A 21,578-nucleotide genomic window follows, 5' to 3' on the forward strand; every position below is an offset into this window, starting at 1 on the left:
CCCCTTAAAATGCAGTATTCTTTTTAAAAATATATCCTCTAGGACAAGTTTTCCCAAAGTATGTTCTTCAGAACACTCAGATCTATAGGGTTTCCAGAGGAAAAAAGGATCTGGTCTAATAAAATTCATAAACACAACTTACTTTATATCTACATGTTGAATATATTTGAAAACTGCTTATTAATAAACCTTGCATCAATATTAGGCTTTTTGTTTTGTTTCTGATCATCACCCAACATACTTCTTGATAACAAATTTAAGTACATCTACTCATGTTTTTTGAAACATACCTTGCTACTGGTAGGGTGTGTAATATTTAAACAATTCTAGGTTTTTTTTTAATTTCCCTTAATAATCTACATAATAACCTTTAAAAAAAATCCATATAGTTTTCAACACACTACTTAAAAAGAATATGAGACATCTTTGGTTGGATAGAAGTGATCAAAACACAAATCATTATTATGGTTTTCTTTGACATTGTTATTGCAAGAGAACCAAGAGAGAAAACACGTATCAGCGATGACACTGACTTCGTTATTAATATGAAACTTGAACCCAAACAGGAGTTTTAGACTATACATTTATAGTAACGAGGTATAAGACATGTTTGACCAAACCAAAACTATGTCTAAATTTAAACACACATTCCTTAACAACAATTTTTATTACAAGAAACTACAGCTGTCTCTATATTGTTAGCCCTTTTGCTTTTTAAGCCAGCTGATCAACATCTGATCTAAAAGGAGATGACCTGGGGCACATAGGTGGTTCAGTCAGTTGAGCACACAACTCTTGATTCCGGCTCAGGTCATGATCTCATAGTTGGTGAGATCAAACCCTATGTCAGGCTCAGGGTGACAGCATGAAGCCTGGCTTGGGATTCTCTCTCTCTCTCTCCCTGTGTCTCTGACCCTCCCCCCATCCCTCAAAATAAATAAACATTAAAAACAAAAAGAGATGACTTTATCAGTACAGTAATTCCACATACTTCTTCTGGACTTAAGCAACCTTTATGCCTTGGGATACAACTTGAGAAAAGAAAATCCCCTATGATTTATCATCAAATGCAGTTAATATTTCTCTTGGGATTTTCAAGAAACTAGCTTTAAAACAAAAAAAGTTATTACATGAAAAGTAGATGGAAAATTAAATGTGTTAGCATTAAAAAAAAAATAAGTAGGACTTTTACTATAATTAGTGTTTATTTGTACCCTGCAAAGTATGTCAAGACTAAGGAGGCTTCAATCACCAGAAATCAGTGCCTGTCTCTAAAGTAAAAAAAAAAAAAAGAGAAATCAAATTTAAAAGTATTTGACTCTAAAATATGAAAGGTTTAATGTGGATGAAATTCTACACTTAAAATATTTTTTAGAATTTTACAGAATTATTGACTATCCTATGATACAACACTATGTCTCTAGAAAGCATCTTAACACCAATCAAAAGTTACTCTTGGGGCACTTGGGTGGCTCAGTGGGTTGGGCTACGGGCTCTTGATTTCAGCTCAGTTCATGATCTCAGTCTGTGAGATGGAGCCTTGCAATCCGGCTCTGTGCTGACAGCAGAGCCTGCTTGGGATAATCTCCCTCCTTCTCTCTCTGTCCCTTCCCCCACCTCTGTCCAAATAAATAAATAAATAAAAATTTTTTAAAAAGTCCCTTTGAAAAGTTGGGATAATATCTTGGGGATTATTTAAAAAAAAAAAGTTACTCTTTTTTTTTTTTCAACGTTTTTTATTTATTTTGGGACAGAGAGAGACAGAGCATGAACGGGGGGAGGGGCAGAGAGAGAGGGAGACACAGAATCGGAAACAGGCTCCAGGCTCCGAGCCATCAGCCCAGAGCCCGACGCGGGGCTCGAACTCACGGACCGCGAGATCGTGACCTGGCTGAAGTCGGACGCTTAACCGACTGCGCCACCCAGGCGCCCCCCCCCCAAAAAAAAAAGTTACTCTTAACTGAGAGGATGAAGAATTAGGTATTATAAATCAGTAATGGGGCATCGGGCTGGCTCAGTCATAAAGCATGCGACTTTTGATCTTGGGGTTGTAAGTTTAAGCCCCATGTTGGGTGTAGAGATTACCTAAAAATAAAATCTTAAAAAAAATCAAAAATATGGGGTGCCTGGGTGGCTAAGTTGGTTAAGCATCCGGCTCTTGGTCTCAGATCAGATGTGAGTTCAAGCCCGGCATTCGGCTCCACACTGTCAGTGGGGAGCCTGCTTGGCTCCCTCTTTCTGCTCTGTCTCCCTCTTTCTCTGGCCTTCCCCCTGCTTGTACTTTCTCTCTCTCTCAAAATAAATAAACAAACCTTAAAAAAAATTTTTTTAAATCAATAATGTAACTCTAACACATTTAGTAGATATTTAAGTTCAGTAAGAGAAAGCAGGAAAGCACTAAAGGCACAGTAAATTTGAAAAATCCCTTAAGTAAAAAGTTTGACAAAATGAACATCAACCATTCCAGAACTTTGATTCCAGCAGTCTTTTTTTTTTTTTTTTTAAATTTTTTTTTTTTTCAACGTTTATTTATTTTTGGGACAGAGAGAGACAGAGCATGAACGGGGGAGGGGCAGAGAGAGAGGGAGACACAGAATCGGAAACAGGCTCCAGGCTCTGAGCCATCAGCCCAGAGCCTGACGCGGGGCTCGAACTCACGGACCACGAGATCGTGACCTGGCTGAAGTCGGACGCTTAACCGACTGCGCCACCCAGGCGCCCCGATTCCAGCAGTCTTTAAAAAGTATTGTTTTACCACCTAGCAATTCATAAGCTGCTATGATTATAGATCTGGGATTTCTTTCATATAACACTATAATTCATTCATTTAACAAATACTTACCGAGTATCTACTACTATGAAAAAACAAAGATTAAAATACGTATGAACTCTGCCCGAAAGATTTTTAAGAGTCCAGAAGAGTGAAACATATACAAATGGTAGGGAAAGGTAGAAAGCATAAGAAATGCACAATCTAGTTAAAATATGAAGATTGTTCAGAGGGGAAAGAGATTATTTGCAGCTTGGTGGGGGAAAAGGGGTGGATTTAAAGGACAGGCAGACTTTAGGGGTGTCTAACTGGCTCAGTTGGTAGAGCATCCAACTCTTGATCTCAGGGTTGTAAGTCTGAGCCCCACGTTGGGTGCAGAGATTAAAATCTGTTTAAATCTTCTTTAAAAATAAATTAAAAAATAAAAAAAACAAGATAATAAAATTAATTAAAATAAAGGACAGGTAGACTGGAGACAAAGAAAAGAGGCTTTCTGCTGGGAAAAAGAGGAGAAAAGCACAAAAGATGGAAAACCACAATGAAAACAACTTAATTTTAGAGAAATGGAAAAAATTACAAAATATTAAACAATTATGTAGAAGTTAGAGGTTCCCAACTCTGGCAACTAAAATATCCAGGGCAGATCAAATCGCCAATTAAAATATTTAATATTGTACCACTCACTCTATAATGCTCCACAAATACGTTTTTTTAAAAAATTTTTTAACATTTATTATTTTTGAAAGAGCATGAGCAGGAGAGGAGAGAGAGGGAGACAGAACCTGAAGCAGGCTCCAGGCTCTGAGCTGTCAGCATAGAGCCGGACACAGGGCTTGAACCCACAAACCACGAGATCATGACCTGAGCCAAAGTCGGACGCTTAACAGACTGAGCCACCCAGGAGCCCCTACAAACACCTTCAAAACTAGTGACCTATGACCCCCTTTATCTGTTGAATGAGATGGTAAACAAATTTTATGCACTGTGTAACTTGGAGTAAGCTATTAATTCTCTTCATAAATTACTTTTCCAATTTTGAGTATGCATACTCAAAGTTAGGCAAGAACAAGGGCTCTCACTTTCCTTTCAGTTTACATAAACAACATACACAAGTGATACTCAAGCTTCATTTGAAATCATGATGTAAAAATTATATTGTTCCATTCACTGGCAAGATCAGAGTTCTAGTCTCATACTGTACAACTTGCTTTAATGCTCTGTGCTTCAGTTTCCTAACTCGTAAAATGAGGGTGTTTAAGCTGGATGATCTGCAAAGGGCCTTCCAGCTTTAAAATTCTATACTCAATTGTACACCACCTTTTCTACAGAAGTCATTGTGACAAGGCCAACTATTAAAAAAAAAGAAAAAGAAAAAGAAAAAACAGTCTTCCTCTAAAAAAAAAAACATGCAATTGGGGCACCTGGGTGGCTCAGTCGGTTAAGCGTCCAACTTCGGTTCAGGTCATGATCTCACAGTTCATGAGTTCAAGTCCCGAGTCGGGCTCTGTGCTGACAGCTCAGAGCCTGGAGCCTGCTTCGGATTCTGTGTCTCCCTCTCTCTCTCTGCCCCTCCCCCCGCTCATGCTCTGTCTCTCTCTGTCTCTCAATAATAAATAAATGTTAAAAAAAAAAACATGCAATAAAAACTATACTAAGTGCCAGGCTCTATTTCCTATTTCATTTAATCCTCATTTACACCAATAAGAGCAGGCAGGTGGTTCCCTTCCGTTACGCAGGGTATCCTCCAACTCTTGCCTGGTCCAATAAAATTAGGGGTGGAAGGCAAGGATTCAAATCAAGGTCTGATGCCAAAGCAAGCTCTAATAAGCCATACTTGGTGCCTCAAACAAAAAATGTCAGACATAAAATAAATGAACAAAAGCTCAACAGGTAGGCTGTGACTTTGGTAATCTGGAGGGAGCATGGTCTTATAAACGGGGCAGCCTGGGGACCTTATACCCATGCGAGCAGACAAAGAAGGCAAAATCAGGGATGTGTGTGCACACTAATATTGTACAAAATCTCCTGATTTTCAAATGAAAAAAAAAAACAAAAAAAAAACCAGACTCACTAGCTTTCAACTTCTGCTTCAAACAGCTCTAATCCAGATCTATGAGGTTGATTTCAATAATATTACATAAATTTCCAAAATTCCCAAGAAAGTATTAAAATATGGATGGGCACCTGGGTGGCTCAGCTGGTTAAGCCTTGGACTCTTGATTTGGGCTCAGGTCATGATCTCACCGTTGGTGAGATCAAGCCCAACACCCAGCTCTGTACTGACACCTCACAGCCTGCGTGGGATTCTCTCTCCCTTCCTCTCTCTGCCCCTCCCCTGCTCATGCTCTTTCTCTCTCTCAAAATAAATAAACTTAAAAAAATAAAAAAATAAAAAATATGGGCATCAGCAAGAAAACCTAGGCTAGGAACTAACGCAAACCATGGTTGAATCCTGGCTCTACTACTACCAGCCGTGTGACCTTGGTCAAGTTACTTTACCTCTCTAAACCTCATTTCTTCATTTGTAAAGTGAAAATACTATCATCTATCTTGCAGCGTGGTTAGAGTGAAGGAGAATATGGACTACAAAGAGCTCAGCCTCAAGGTAAGCCTCTACCTCAAGGTAAGAGCTTGACAAATGAAAGCTATTATTATCCTTCAAGATCCCAGTAACACAGAACACAGGACCTGCGTTCACAGATATTCCAGTTATGTTCATGAATACTATCCAAAGTTTACCTTTAAAAGGTCATCCTTTGTCACTTTTCTGCAGATCTAAAATTACCCTCACATAGTTTATTTTAAAAGTGTCACACACACTCACTTCTAATAACACCAACCAAACTTCAAAGTAAGCTGATCCTAAACTTAACCAACTAGCAAATACTGTTTTCAGTGGCTAACAATTCTGTAAAGTGACGCTGCAAATCGTGTTACCAAGGGTTCAGACTTCTGAATGGGGAGAGTGTAAGGGAAAGCCGGGGGATGTGTCCCAAAGCGGTTTGAGCGCGAAACATCCCTGTACGTCCAATCGAGTATTTCCCAAATGGCATATAGTTGCAGGAACCCGAAAAACGAGGTCTGAACTAATAACACCTGGCAGAACGACCTTCCTCCAGTTGAAGGGACAGGAGCAGGTGGCTTTGTGCCCCCAAACTATCGTTTTATTCTTAGCCACTTGCTCTCGTCAACAGCTGGGTTTTAAACCTTCTTGCACTTTTCCCCCATGCCCCATTCCAGGCTGCGCCGGAGGAAGCAGGACTTCAGGTTCCTCTCGGTCCGGGGAAAGGAGTCAAGGGCCCACGGCCCCGAGGGGTGTACAAGACAAGTCGGGCCCCCTGTGCCCAGGATCGAGCCCTGACGGGGCGGCATCACACGAGGACCACCCTTCACGCCAGGCCTGCAGAGCTTCGGGGCGCGGCTGCTGTCAGCCGGGCCGAAACGCCGCGGTGGGGGCTGCGCTGGGGCGTAAGGGAATAACTCGGGGGTTTCAGGAGAGAAAGGGAAGCAAAGGGAGAGGCGGCATGTGGACCCCCGGCCCACGGTGGCGCGCGGGAAGTCACCTCCAGGCCCCCGAGTCCTCCGTCCCGTTCCTGACCGAACCCTTCCCAAGTCCCGGACCCGTCGCGCTCCTCTCACCGTCTCGGCTTCTGTGTGCTGGGGTCCGGCACTCTGACCCCCCATTACCCCGCGGAGGAAATTCATCTTGTCGCTCAGCCACCGGCTCTATCGGCACCTTCGGGAAAGAAAAGGTAACTTTCCCTGCCCTCGGCAGGGCCTGGCCCCCAAGCCCGCACTCTGCACTCTGTGGCCGCTGCCACCACCGCCTCCTACTCGGCGGCCGCTCCAGCCCCCGCTAAGCCCGGAAACAGCCGCCGCCACCAGTCAAGATGCGCATGCGCGGGGACGTGGCATTACGTGGCGGCTCCAAGGGCGAAGGCAAAGGGGAAAAGTAGGAAAAAGGAGGCCGGTAGCTCGGATCCGCCCAAGCCCCGCCCACTGCGCAGGTCGCACCTCCCTCGGCAGGGACACGCCTCCTACTCCCGCCCTTCTCGGGTCGCTACTGCTGGCCCCAACCACCCACGTGGTAGAAGCCTGGCCCTGCCGGCTGGAGAGGACACCAGTAGTGTACGTGTTTTGGCTTGCGGGTGTTTAGTTGTCGCCGAGGGGGACTTACTGCAAGCTATCGAATCTGGGGTCGTATTTTGTTGAGTCGAAAGTGAAATTTTACTTCGGCCGACGTGACAGGTAAGGGGTCCCGGCCCCTGGGAGGGTTCGTTTGGTTTTGTGTTTTAGCAGTACGAGCCGTGTGGCCTTCTGATCCTCGCCAATTGCATTTCTTTACTGGGCTTTGTTTAGTGGTAAAAGGGTAGTAGAGCCCCCTCATTCCACTGCCACTGGAGGGCGCATTTCTCAGTTCTTGCTCTTCAAACCTGTTCTAAAAGGAATTCCTAGATCTTAACACCAGGTACGCCGCTATTTTCAAGTAGTGTGAGGTGCAAACCGATTGAACCCTGCATTTAGCTTGTTAGACAAAATACATTGGTCTGTAGTGTCAGTTTGGCAGCTAGTAGCATAACATTTTGTTACTAACTCAGCGTCTGCATTTTCAGCAGTTTTTTTTTAAACATGAAAAATATCATTTTTTTCAAAATGGTATGCCCTGACCCTTTCGAAATGAAATTGCCCAGGTAGGTACACATGCTTCTGGAGTAGTCTTGTAAATTTCTTGAGGCTAAAAAGCGCAGGGTCTAGTTAGCTTACTGATTCATACACCCCTCTGCTTGGATGCCCCACAGGTCTCAAATTCAGCATTTAAAATTGAACTCATCATCTTCCCCAGCCTCCATTAAAGGGGAAAAAAAAAATCAGTATGCTTCTTTGTGCCCTGCCACGCGCAACAGTACCACTAGCCAAATAATTGCCTAAGCCAGAAGAAGGATGCTGGGTGGAATCTTATATTCTGGATTTTACCTCCACGAGTCCAATATTCAAGTCCTTTCATTTCTATTTATAGACTATTTCTCAGACAGGTCCTCTGCTCTTCATCTTCTCTGCCTCTGACATAGTTTATGTTCTCATCATTTCTCACCAAGATTATAGCAGTAGCTTCCTAACTAGTTTGTCTGCATTCAAGCCCTGGCTTCCATCCAGTCCAGTCTCCACTCCACCTTTGGGTGAGCCTAACAACAAGAAAACATCTGTCCATGTTGGTCCTCTTCTTAAGATCTGCCGGTGGTTGTCCATCTGCTCCATAATAAAATCCAGTCTCTGTAGCTTGGTATACAAGCCTGTTATGTTCTGGCTCCTATCTCTCCAGCTCCTGCCTCCCCCACATACTCTGGAATTATGCCTGGATATGCTCTTCCCCTCCCACCTCCTCATCAAGGAAACTCCTACTAGTTCCTTAAGACTTAACTCTGGCATCCTCTGAAAGCTTTCCCTGATACCCAGATACATATGTATATGCTAGCAGTTTGCAGTTGTTAATATGTGGAAAGCACTCAATAAATGCTTGTGAAGCCAAACTGTTAAGGGTGGGACTATGTTCTTCACTTTTGTATCTCCATAGGTTAGCACTGTCATAAAAGGTGATATTAATGGATAAATGAAGAAGACATTATGGATAAATGAATATTATGCTGAGGAGGAGGGTGAGGTAAAATCGTAGATAACACATATCGCAAAGGCTATGGTGAAACTTTTTTTTCCTAGTGCCAAGGTTTTAAGCTTGGGTGACTTGGAGAATGGTTGGGCTGATACTGCACAAAATGGGATGCATTAAGCATTGTCCTCCGCTTTAAAACTAGATGCTTGACATTTGCTTCAGACATTTTCCATGGGGGAATTTTGTTGCAGCCTAAAAAAAGTGACCAATAAATGCTCAGCATTGTTACTACCAAGTAATGTGTGCAAAGAACCTTACCCAGTCTCTAAGCCCCACCCCTCCCTGAACCACTCTTCGCCTTCTTCCTGTGCCTCCCTCCACTCCATCTTCTGGAGTGGGACTCATGGGTATCTACTATGTGTATTCTTTTGCAGTTAAAAAAAAACAAAAAACAAAAACAGTGCCTTGACATTTTAGCTAAGTTCTTTTAAGGCACCAACCTTGTCAAAGTGCCCTGGTTTGTTTTAAACTGGTGAGTATAGTAGGTCAGTAACCTCGTACTATGAGTTTTCCCTCCAGTTGACCTGTTTTCTTCCCTGACAGCATCCCCTGAGCAGAAAAGACTGAGGGCAGGAGGGATGGACAGTGGGTCCAGAGGACGTGAGGGTGGAGCCCTCATTCTCCCCCTTGACCTCGCAATCTTGCCTCTGTCCTGGTGTCTGGAAAAGGGTGAGCTGCTCACCACTTCCAGTCTCAAGAGGAGGCAGAGAGGATACAATGGCTAATTTGTCCCCCACTTGGGGTCGGAAGGGGGACCAGTGCCATCATGACTACGGAGCAGCCATGAAATGGACTCCTTATACAAGAGAAAGGGGGTTACATGTGAATGTACTTCCACTAATTTTATAGAGAAAAGCCAAGGACAATGTCTTGTTTCTATTTGTACCCTTTAATCACTTAGCATAATTCCTTTAATATGATAGATGTTCAAGAACTGTTTCTTAAGTAAAGGAAGCGAAAACATGAAAAATTGTGATGCCTGACTTATGCCATTATATTTCTGACTTTCATAAATCTAAACATTCGGGAGAAGTATGCTCCAAATCATTAAAATACACAAAATCAAAAATTTTAACTTGGGTGAAAGAAGTGATTTTTCTTTAAACCAAACCCGGGGGCGCCTCGGTGGCTCAGTCAGTTGAGTGTCCGATTTTGGCTCAGGTCATGATCTCTCAGTTCGTGGATTTGAGCCCGCATGGGGCTCGCTGTCAACGTAGAGACCGCTTCAGATCCTCTGATCCCCTCGCTGTCTGCCCCTCCCGTGCTCACACTCTCTCCCTCCAAAAAAAATAAATAAATAAATAAACATTTAAACCAAAGCTGATAAAAGTAACTAACAAATTAATTGGTTTGAAATTCATTTTTTAAATTTTTTTTTCAACGTTTATTTATTTTTGGGACAGAGAGAGACAGAGCATGAACGGGGGAGGGGCAGAGAGAGAGGGAGACCCAGAATCGGAAAAACAGGCTCCAGGCTCTGAGCCATCAGCCCAGAGCCTGACGCGGGGCTCGAACTCACAGACCGCGAGATCGTGACCTGGCTGAAGTCAGACGCCTAACCGACTGCGCCACCCAGGCGCCCCTGAAATTCATTTTTTAAATTGCTTCCTAATGATCCCCTACTTCAGTCTCTCTTCAGTGGCCCCCTTTCCCATCCTTCCTTTCTTTCTAGTGGCAAATTCAGCAAAACAATGAAATATAATTGCACAGGATTGTTTTCTGGTAGGAGTGATGGTGTTGTGGTGGAGTATTGTCTATACCTGATCAGAAGGATGAGATGCTAATTTGTAGTTGAAATATACCATAGACAGGTCTTTAAAAACTAATTACTGAAAAATCAGTGTCCAAAAATATTGTTTTGGGGTTTTTTTGTTTTTTTGTTTTTTTTTAAGTAAAACCTATGCACAACATGGGGCTCAAACTCAAGAGTCGCATGCTCTACCAACTAAGCCAGCCAGGTGCCCCCCAAAACATCGTTGATACAATTATGTAATACTATCCATTAATCAAACAACATCAGAAAAATAAATTACTAATGATGAAGCAGCAATTGAAATTCATAACCAATCAATATTAACAATATCAAACACATAGGTGGTGTTCCTTATTTGCGGGGCTCTGTGTATTCAAAGTGCTTTACATAAAATAATTTACTTAATCCTCACAACAACCTTATGAGGTGGGTAGTGTTAGTAGCCCTATTTTACAGATGGCAAAACAGGCAGAGAGTGATTTGCTTGATGTCATACAGCTAGGAAGTGACCTAAACCTGGGACATAAACCTGGGATCTGGCTCCAAAGCCTGTGCTCTTAGGTACTATGTTATACAGCCTCTTCTACACTCAAGGCAAGGATTCTGCACTAGGTAGAAATATGGCTTGCTAGTCCTTATATAATCTGGCCCTTCTGTTATCCCTCCCACTACATTCCCTCTACTCCAGCTACGCTGGCATCGTTTGTTTCTGACTTACTCTCCCCTCTCTCCTCTGTCCCCTTGTTCTTTTCTTGTATTGGGGATGATTGCTACTTCACCTATATAGAGGAATGGCTTACTCCTTCCTGTTTTTAATTAAGTCTGCTGAAAGGTTGGGGTGCTTGGGTGGCTCAGTCTGTTAAGCATCTGTTAAGCACCTGACTTTGGCTCTGGTCATAATCTTGTGGTTCACGAGTTCAAGCCCTGTGTCAGGCTCTGCAGGTGGTGGAGAGCCTGCTTGGGATTCTCTCTCTCTTGCTCTTCATAAATAAATAAATAAGTAAATACATACATACATACATAGTTACTAGGTCTCTCCTGGCTATTCTAAGTTGCAATTTCCCCGTAATCCTCCCTCTCCTCTTGTCAATCTGATACATTATTTCCCTATATATATTCTTTTCCGGTATTTCATCAGATCTAAGACACTGTTAAGTGTCCTTCAGAGAAGGAAGAAAAAAATGAAACCCTGCCAGTTGTCAGATGCATCTACCAAAAGATGCATCTCAATTTTAGGTTTCATAAAATGTGAAAAAAAATGTTCATTGTAGGACTAAGGGAATATAGTAAATATTTTACATCTTTATCTTGTTTATTGTCTATGTATCCTCATGACCAGCAGAATGTGAGCCCATAAAGGCAGTGATTTTAGTCCCTTTGTGAAATGTTCTATCCTCAGTGCTTAGCACAGTATCTGACACATAGTAAGTGTACCAATCTGACACTTGGTAACTCCAATGGATGAATGAATTCCTCAGATGAGGAAATTCCTGCTTTCAGCCTGTGTGCATGGGAGTAGAAATTCTGCAGCGTTGCTAAGCACTGCATGGCAGCCTGACCTCCTCACTAGAGTCTGCATTGGGGTTCTCAGAAAATTTTATTAACCTGCTAATTTTAGTTTTTGAATATTTTGTTGGCCTTTAATGGCTAACTTAATAATTAACGTTTAGTCATATGTAAATATAAATGTTTTGTTGGAGAAAGAATTTATATTTTTAGGACTAGATCTCAGGCCACTGGGAGAACCATCTCAACCTCCCAGTGGCCAGCTTACCTTGCTTGAGGATTCACACTGATGAAATGGTTTTCATCTTCTCCTCTCTCTTCTTTTCCTCCTCCTCCTCCTCTTTTTCTTTCCTCCTCCTTGTTCTAAAACAGGTAATACGTTCACATGGTTAAAATAAAAAGTGCGAAGGGATAAAAAATTCCCCTACTATATATTCCTTGGCCCCCAAGGCAATCAAACAATTCTTGTTTATCCTTCCAGATATACAAATGTGTATATTTAATCCCTCTGTCTTTCTCTCTCTTTTTTTAAAATAACACAAATAAATGTAGCACGTTGTACATACTGTTCTATACCTTTTTACATTTAGTATACCTTGGAGATGGTTCCGTATGAGTATGTAGAGGGTGTATATATCTTCTTCATCCTTTCTTATTGTGTCCCATGAAGTGCTTTTCAACATATTTTTTTTAAGTCCTAGGAATTCCTGGGGTACCTGGGTGTCACATTTGGTTAAGCGTCTGACTCTTGGTTTTGGCTTAGGTGAGTTTGAGCCCTTCATCGGGCTCTGTGCTGACATGGAGGATCCTGCTTCAGATCCTCTGTCTCCCTCTCTCTCTGCCCCTCCCTGTCTCTCTGTGTCTCAAAAATAAAATTAAAAAACATTAAAAAAAAGAATAAAGTCCTAGGAATTCCTTAGGAGAGGAGAGTGCAAGAAAGAAGGTTCTGGGCCCCCATCCTGTTCCATTCAATTGATTTCATTTATTTACATTGCCTATTTAATTTGAACAAAAAGATTAAGAAGCTAGAATTTTGGACAGCCACCTCTCTTAGTGTGAAACATGAGCAAGGTATGGACTTGTAATAGTGAAGTAGTCTCACGTGCTCTAGAGTTCAGGGTTCAGATTCCTACTCTACCTATTTAGAAAGGAAATAAAGGTGTTAGGATTTTATTAGATATTATCTTTAACATGCTTAATACGTTAATATCTGAGACATAGTAAGTACTCCATAAAGGTTAGAGTGGAGACCCAGATCGCCTTTGGTATGTATTATGAATTTCTTAAAAAATTAACATTTAAAGATATTACCCTATAATCGTACTTAACTGAAACTTTATTGGCTCATGTTACTGAAAAGTCTGTTACTTCAGTCAGATAGGGCTTGATCTAGGGTTTCAAGACAATGTCCCCAGGTTCTGGACTTTCACTGTTTCTGGACTCTGCTTTTTATTGGTTTTTTTCTCTGGCTCCACTCAGGGGCAAGATGGCTGTCAGTCCCTACAATCTCCCAGGTCTAAGTTCATCAAGGAAGACTCGTAACCTCTCCTCATGATTTACTGTATCTGGTTGAGTCATGTGTCCATGCGTTGGGCCAAACCCTGTAGTCCAAAGTGTGAAATGCACTAATTGGCCTTGATTCACGTGACCACCCCTAAAGCCAGCAGTCAGAGTCCTCAGCTCATCTGAAAGCATAAAGCATAAGAATAGGGGAGCAAGGGCTTTCTTCACAGGAAATCTAGAATACGTGCCAGGGGAAAGTTTATCAGGATAGAAAAAACAATAGATGCTCACTGTATGCCCTAATGGACTTGACCACTTGCCAGTTGTTTTTGGAAAATATTTTTTCAGCAGTGCCACTAACATATTGCTAGCCTCAGTTCTGTTGTTCTGCAAAAGGTTCAAAAGATCATGCTGCATTATGTAATAAAAGTAATTTCACATTGCATTGTGTTTATGTTTACAAGCACAGCTGTATCTTTACTCTTTTTTTAAAAAAACTATGGTCCTGGTGTGTGTTCATATTTAAGAAAACATAGTAAACAGAGTTGCTTACTTATGAAACATCTAAATTGGGAACTCCCGTTTTCAGTTCCAAAGGGCTTTTTATAAAACTATCTATTGAGGGACAGATTTATCAGATCCAGGCCCTGGCACTCTTGCCTGCTGTGGAGAATTTGCAGTCAGCTCTCCACCATACCCACGATCTTCCCCCTTTCTTCCAGCTAGCTGAACAAGCAGGTCTTGAATAGCCAGGATGAAGTTTTTATTGTCCCATTCCATAGTTAGACTAAATCCTTTGAAGTTCACATTACTGGCTGATACCAAGATTCCATGGAAGCTTAAGATGGTTTATTATGGAGTCACTGCTACCTCTAGCAGCAATCCATGACCCTAGAGCAAGTTGCAGCTGATCTATTTCATTTGCCTGAGTCTCTGGCCCAAGTGTGGGGGGATGGGATGTCAAGGGACTCTGTAGATCTTCTTGAGATTAGAGTACAGTCTGACAAGGTAGACCGGGCCTCCAGGACAGCAGGATAGTTAGCTGACCTAGACCACTTTTCAAAGCCAGTCTATACCTCTAAAGTCCATCTCTCCCCAATTTCAGCCCTTTAATGAAGTTGACTATAAGGTGCCAATGTCCTGTGGTCAGTAAATACACAGATAATTGGGGTGGGCTCAGTAACTTGCAGATAATTAGGTGAAGGGTTCAGAATTGGAATAGGCAGATGGTTTGAGAAAAGAAGGAGGTGCGTGAGGATGTAATTCTCTGCCAGCAGGTCAGGCATCCACTGCAGAGAAATGGAAGATTAGAAGGTCATGAGCACAGAGAGGGGAAAAAAAGAGAAGTCTTCTCTTTGGCCTGCCCATTTCCTGATGCTGCCTTACTGGGGCCTCCTAAACACCACATTAGTTGGAGGTAGTATGAAGAGCTGGGAGAACTGACTTTGCCGTCTCCACTGTCTGCTCCCTACCTCCAATACTCCCCCACACACATGGCTTTTACAGGGCAGGACCACAGCCTGTGAGACCTAAGCGACCCAGACTCAAGTCCTAAAACTGTTCCCTCTCTCCCAGCTATGTGAATAGTGACTCCTAAATAGCTCAGAGTCCGAGGTCCCAATAGGTCATTGCCGCAACCAGTCTCCTTCCTGTGCGCGCCCTGCTATCTAGGTCTGGTTCTAGTATCTGGGTCAGAGCAAAACGGCTATACTAGTATTGTGGTATTTATTTCATGGTATAGTAAGTTTTAGGATCTTTGTTCTTTAAAAGTTCATGATTCATGCCTTTTAAAACAAATCAATGAAACTACGTATTTAACACATTTCATTTTCACAGAAATTAGTGATTCCAAGCTCAGCTGTGTCTTTGCATGTCTTGAGCTTTAGCTCTTCTGCCTGGAGCTTTTAGAATCTGGTCCTCTGGATTGCTGCTCAGCTCTAACCAGAGTCTAGGGCTCCCCATATTTGCTTTTTCCCTGCCAGTCCAGGAAGGATGGTCCTTTCTGTGGGCCAACTCCTATCTTCCCCAGCAGAATAAGCCACTTTGTTCATAGAACCTTTCTTTTGGAATCCATATGCCCCCTCCCTCTTTTTTGGGGGGTGGAATGGGGTGTGGAGGTGGGGTCGCAGGACCTGAGGAAGGGAAGGGATGATTAGAAGGGCTTCTATGAAGGAGACAGGGGGCAAAGAAGAGGAAGGCAATAGAGTGGCAAGAGAATTGAGAAACTGAATGAAACTGCTGACTAATTATCTGCAGCTAGAGTATTACACCCACATAAATACTGTTGTTGTTGTTGTTGTTGTTGTTGTTGTTTCTCAGTACTTAAAATAGCTCGGTATAGCAGAATGCTGAAAACAGTTGTGCTTGGTTTCTTGAACTACCGATTCAGCAAACATTTGAGCCTCTGTCCTCAGAGACAGGCCCTGCTCTAGGTACTCTCCTGTGTGTATATCACTCTGGAATGTGAGAAATCCTTACGCCTGTTTCACAAAGAAAGAAGCCTGGGCTTCAGCATGGCATAGACCAGAAAGGCAAGTTTTTGTTTGCCAAACTAGACAGACCTCGGTTTTCATTCTAGTCTTGCCAGTTTCGGACAGCGTAGCCTTGGGCAAATTCCTTTGCTGTATCAGTTGCAATGACCATGTGCTGCAACGACAGGAAATCAAAGAGTATCTTAAATTAGGAGGTAGGAAGTACAGGACTGACACAGAGGCTCTAAGATGTCATCTGGGATCTAAGCTAGAATCTTTCTGCTCAGCCATTCTTGGCTTGAGGCTTTTCTCCTTGTGGCTACAAACCAGCTGCTTCATCTCCAGCATTGCATCCTTATTCTGAAAGGAAGAAGGGCAAGGGTGAATGGCCAAAAAAGAGAAAAGATTCTTAAAGAAGAGAGAATAAACACTAAGTGAGCAATTTGCTAACCTAGTAGCATCATTGTAAAGATCAAATTAAATAATGTTTGTAAAACGTTTACCAAGAAGCGGTTGATTCTTAAAAATACCCCTCCCTTGGTGCGCCTGGGTAGCCCAGTCAGTTGGGTGTCCGGCTCTTGGTTTCAGCTCAAAGTCATGATCTCACAGTTCATGGGATCAAGCCCTACATCAGGCTCTGTGCTGAAGGTGCAGAGCCTGCTTGGGATTCTCTCTCTCTCATGACCTAGTCTGCCCCCCCACCATCAAAATAAATTAATTAATTAAAAAACTACCCCTGCCCAATTTGTGGGGACAGGTATTTATTTATTTATTTGATCACTGTAGTCACAGAGGCAATAAACAGAACAGATGATAGTCACTGCACCTTAGTTTCCTTTCATGTTTAGAAATTCTATATTTTCTTAAAGCTTTTGGCATCTCTTCAGCTATACAACTAAAACTACCTCTATGCTGTGTTAATCTATATAACTGCTTGCAGAATGGTTGGTTCTAGGACCTTTTACTAAGACAGCATTACATGGGTATTATATAAGAACTTGATTCAAATTTATTTATATTTCAGCATGTTCACCTCCTTATAGTCTTAAGACATTTGTTCTTTTTTTGGGGCAAATGGTTATTTATTCCCCCCAGGGATCATACTTTGGAAAGACCTGGGCAGGGAAAATGGTTAGAGAATAGTGGCATTTTCTCAGCCTTATAAATAAACACAACTGTATGTTTTATTGATTCTTCGCAGTTTTTAAAATATTTAACAGAGAGAGGGAACTGTAAAACTCTTTCCGCTTCTGCCCGTGAAAAGAATTGGAATTTTAAAATTCCCTTGTCACAGAATCAGTATGTAAGATCATGAAAATTTAATACCAATTGGCTGCAGAGTCTCACTTCATTTAACTGAGAATTTTACACTGAACATGAGGGAATTATAATATCAGTACAGGTCAAAAATAAAAAATGATGGTAGAAAAGTAATACATCAAGATACAAATTATATATACTGAATGATCATAGCTAAGTTTAAAATATAAACATAGGAAGAAGCCTAGAAGGAAATGCAGTAAGGTGTGAATTTAGAGAGGTTATATTTTAGTGGGAAGATCCTAGATAATGCTTTCTTCTTTCACCTGTTCCATAATTTCCAATGGATACTTTTTTTTAAACAAGGATGCTTTTAAAAAATAATCACAAATAATAAGTAACTTAGAAAAGATACTAAATAGAAATAGTTTTGGAAGAGAAACATCTGGAACCCTGAAAACACGGTTTGCTTGGGAGAAGAAGCCCAAGGGCCCCCATGTTGCAGCTGATGCCTGAGCCTGAATTTTATTTCATCTACTTTGATACCATCCCTTCTCTTCCCTTCCATTTTTCTTTTCCTTTATTTCTCATCTCTTTTCCTCTTAATATACGGTAGGTTAAAAGATTAATTATAAGAAGACCAATTTTATATAGTAGAATGAACAGTATACCTTAAAACCAGACAGATTTGGATTTGAGTCCTGACATCACCATTTATTTGTTCAACAAACATTATTTGAGCAGCTACTGTGTCGCCTACTATCTTGGGCACCGAGGATTCACCAATGATTAAAAACAAACAAAAATGGGGCGCCTGGGTGGCTCAGTCAGTTAAGCGTCCAACTCTTGGTATCAGCTCAGGTCCTGATCACACGGTTTGTGAGATCAAGCCCCATGTCAGGCTCTGTGCTGACAGCACGGAGCCTGCTTGGGATTCTCTCCCTCTCTCATTGCTCCTGCTCTGATCTCTCTCTCTCTCTCTTTCTCTCTCTCTCTCTCTCTCTTTCAAAATAAATAAACTTTAAAAACAAAGTTAAAAATAATGTCTGCCTTTGTGCAATGTATATGCTACTAGGGGAAGACTATGTCAGTTAAGAGGCCCTGGAAAGACCCCTGGATCAAAAACTATCTGCCCAAGCTGATGATTACAATGTGTAAAGTATGGTATGAAGGACTTAGCTTTTTGGATCAACAAATCTCTTCTTTTAAAGTGCAGATGTCCAGGGGCGCCTGGGTGGCTCAGTCAGTTGAGCGTCTGACTTCGGCTCAGGTCATGATCTCGCAGTTTGTGAGTTTGAGCCCCGCGTCGGGCTCTGTGCTGACAGCTCAGAGCCTGGAGCCTGCTTCAGATTCTGTGTCCCCCTCTCTCTCCGCCCCACCCCTGCTTGTGCTCTGTCTCTCTCTGTCTTTCAAAAATGAATAAACATAAAAAAAAAAAAATTTAAGTGCAGATGTCTGTGGAAAGAGTATATCATCATTAGACTACACTGTTCTTTATATATTAGCATAAATTAATTCTATCATGTATCTTAAATGCTAAATGAGAGCCATGCTTTGCAAGAATAAACATTTTAATTGAAGAGAGGACCATTGGATAATATTCAGGAATATTGAGTGGGTTTCAGACTAGGCAGTAAGAGTGTCCTCTGGCAACAGGTGACTTAGGAAGGGCAAGAAAGAGGATTAAAGAACAATGTTAGGATTCTGGGAACAAATTTTACTCTTAACACATTAGTTTGTTTGGGGGGAAGATCTAAAAGGCTTCCCACATTTAGGTACTACCCTTCTTCCTTCTCTTTGCAGCCAAGTCTTTTTGAGAGTGCCTTATAACCTGGAGATTCCAGATTCCAGAATATAGAGAGATATATCTGTGGCCTTCCCAAATCCTTCTCATTCTCAAATACTCCTACTAGAGTGTACCATCTCCCCCACAAAATGTATAAAGTCTAAATAAATAAAAAGTGGGGCGCTTGGGTGGCTTAGTAGGTTAAGCCTCTGACACTTGATTTAGGCTCAGGTCATGATCCTATGGTTCATAAGATTGAGCCCTGCATTGGGCTCTGCGAGGACAGTGCAGAGCTTGCTTGGGATTCTCTCTCTCCCTCTCTCTACTCCTTCCCCATACTCTCTCTCCCTTTCTCAAAATAAATGAACTCAAAAAAATAATAAACAGTGGCCCCTGGGTGGCTCAGTTGGTTAAGCTTCTGACTATTGGTCTTGGCTCAGGTCATCTCACAGGTTTATGAGTTTGAGCCCTGCCTCAGGCTGTGTTGTTAGTGCAGAGCCTGCTTGTGAGTCTCTCTCTCCCTCTCTCTCTGCCCCTCCCCTGCTTGCTCTCTCTCTCAAAATAAGTAAAGTTAAAAAAAATAAAATAGAATAACAGTCCCACTGAGGTACAAATACCAGCCTTGTGCTTATTAGTAGCTTGCCTCTTGCTCACATTTTTAAATGAAAGTTCACTAATAAAATTTAAAATATGTAGATGCCAACATTCTGCTGTCATTTATACCTGCATCTCTATATCCTCCCTCCGGTTCACCTTTCACCTCTTCCACAGTGTTGCCTCTGTTCCTATTATTCTGAAATTGTACATTGTAAAGTTGTAAAGAGGTTCTGAGTTCTGTCACAGCCTAGGGCCCCTCCTGTTTAAAGAAACAGAAAGTCTTGTAAAATAATTCAGGTCAAAGAAGATGTAAGGATATAGGGGAATCTAAAAGGAAATATTCAGGAAGTACAGCCCAGCCCCCATGAGAACTAGAGTCAACATACAGGTACTATGTGTGGAGTGTGTGTGTGTGTGTGTGTGTGTGTGTGTGTGTGTGTGTGGTCCATGTCAGTCAAGCTTGATAGTCTCCTTTCTGTGCTTTTTTTCCGTGAATCTGTTCTACTCCCTTCTTTCTGAGACTTGCTTTCTCTGCTGATTCATGACCCATCGGCTGCCATTATGTTAGGCTTGCATGAATGCCATGGCCCCAACCCTGGCTTTTTCCTGGCCCAAGCAGGACCCGTGTTTAAGAAATGTTTCATTATTATTACCTGTGTTTCCCTTTATCTTGGCTTACAGAGTATAGGTGGGGTGGGAGAATGGAAGATTTAGTGTATCCTGTTAAGAACCATTGATCTTCGGTTACCCGAGTGTGGTAGTAGTTGGTATTATTTCCTGACAACAACAGTTAGTACCAACAAGTCCTTGCGGTAACCACTGTGTATACTGTCTCCATTAACTGTCTTAATATCACTACTTTTATCCCCTTTATGCAAGAGGACACTTGAAGGAGGGAGCTAAAGTAGCCCAGTGACTGGGATTTGATCTGAGATTTCCTACTGCGGAGGCTGAGTCCTCTCCTGCTCTCCCACATCAATCTCTAATCACTTCATTGGTTGTTCTTGGCAATTGCCATAGCTTAACCCTGGTACTTATTTCCCCAGACTACTCTGTCTCACTCTGGGGAAGTAGATAATTTGTGAGAAGGGGTACACTAATCAGTGGGTTACAGAAGTCCATCCAGTAACATTGTTTCCTAGTTTCCAGTCTGTGACAAAGCACTGCTCTTGCCGGAACATATGGAGACCAGGTGAGACTGCTCTGTTTCTCATATGGAGCCATCCACCAACTCTAGCAGCCCTCCAAATGGACACTACACTTTGTCATTTATGTAAGCTGTTGCTAATGTTCAATAATGCTTCAGGGCTTAGCCCTGGTACAGTACCTGGTATATGGTGGGATGGATGACCAATAAGTGTTCTCCCTGCCAGTAAACAGAACCAGCCAACTTTAGATTATATCTTCTCATAAAATCGAAGCCAAGGGTCATCAGAGTTGGGGTCTTTTTCCATTTGAGTGGCTATAACAGAATACCATAGATGGGGTGGTTTAAAACCAACAGAAATTTATTTCTTACAGTCCTGGAGACTTGGAAGTCCAAGATCAAAGTGCTGGCAGATTCATGACTGGTAAGGACCCACTCACTTCCTGGTTCATTGATAGCTGGCTTCTTTCTGTGTCCTCACATGGCAGAAGGAACAAAGGAGCTTTCTTGGGACTCCTTGGTAAGGATATTAATCCCACTTGGAGCCCTCATGGCCTGATAACCTCCCAAAGGCCTCATCTATAGAATCACATTGGAGGTTAGGATTTCAACATATGAATATTTGTGACACAAATACTGAGACTTTAGCACCAAGTTAGTTAGTGAAGGGAATCATGATTATAGGCTAGCAACCTTTGGAATAGATGATTCTGTTAAAAAAAAAATATTAATGTTTATTTTTGAGACAGAGGGGGGAGGGACAGAGAGGGAGGGAGACAGATGATCTGAAACAGGCTGGGCTCAAACTCAGGAACTCACCTGGGCTCCAACTCAGCTGAGATCATGACCTCAGCTGAAGTTGGGACACTTAACTGACTGAGCCACCAGGCCCCGCAAAATGTTTTCTAAGACACTTTTTAAATAAAAAAACTTTAAAGATCACGATGGAGGGGATCAGCTGGACCATAATCATTCGGTTCCCCAAGATGTATCTTAGGTCCCTTTCACATTACTGCTGCCACCAACATGTTGGCCTCTAGGAGGCACTGTTTCCCCTCCAAGGTCGGGGGCCAGCGGCCGTGAATCAAGTATACAGCAGAACCTAACTACAGCTGGG

General features: G+C 42.1%; 1 protein-coding gene across 2 annotated transcripts in view; it reads right to left on the minus strand.

Annotated features, from left to right (window-relative positions):
• The window catches only part of USO1 (USO1 vesicle transport factor), a 95,703-nt gene extending 89,044 nt beyond the window's left edge, over window positions 1-6,659 (minus strand). For both annotated transcript variants that reach the window (XM_025921514.2, XM_086704833.1), the window contains exon 1: window positions 6,410-6,659. In XM_025921514.2, coding sequence (XP_025777299.1) covers window positions 6,410-6,475 — 66 coding nt within the window. In that variant the 5' untranslated portion in view covers window positions 6,476-6,659. The remainder of the gene's footprint in view (window positions 1-6,409) is intronic.
• Between the last annotated feature and the right edge of the window lie 14,919 nt (window positions 6,660-21,578).

Source organism: Puma concolor, chromosome B1 (genome assembly GCF_028749965.1).
Source record: "Puma concolor isolate L17-30 chromosome B1, mPumCon1.1.hap2, whole genome shotgun sequence".
Classification (NCBI taxonomy): domain Eukaryota; kingdom Metazoa; phylum Chordata; class Mammalia; order Carnivora; family Felidae; genus Puma; species Puma concolor.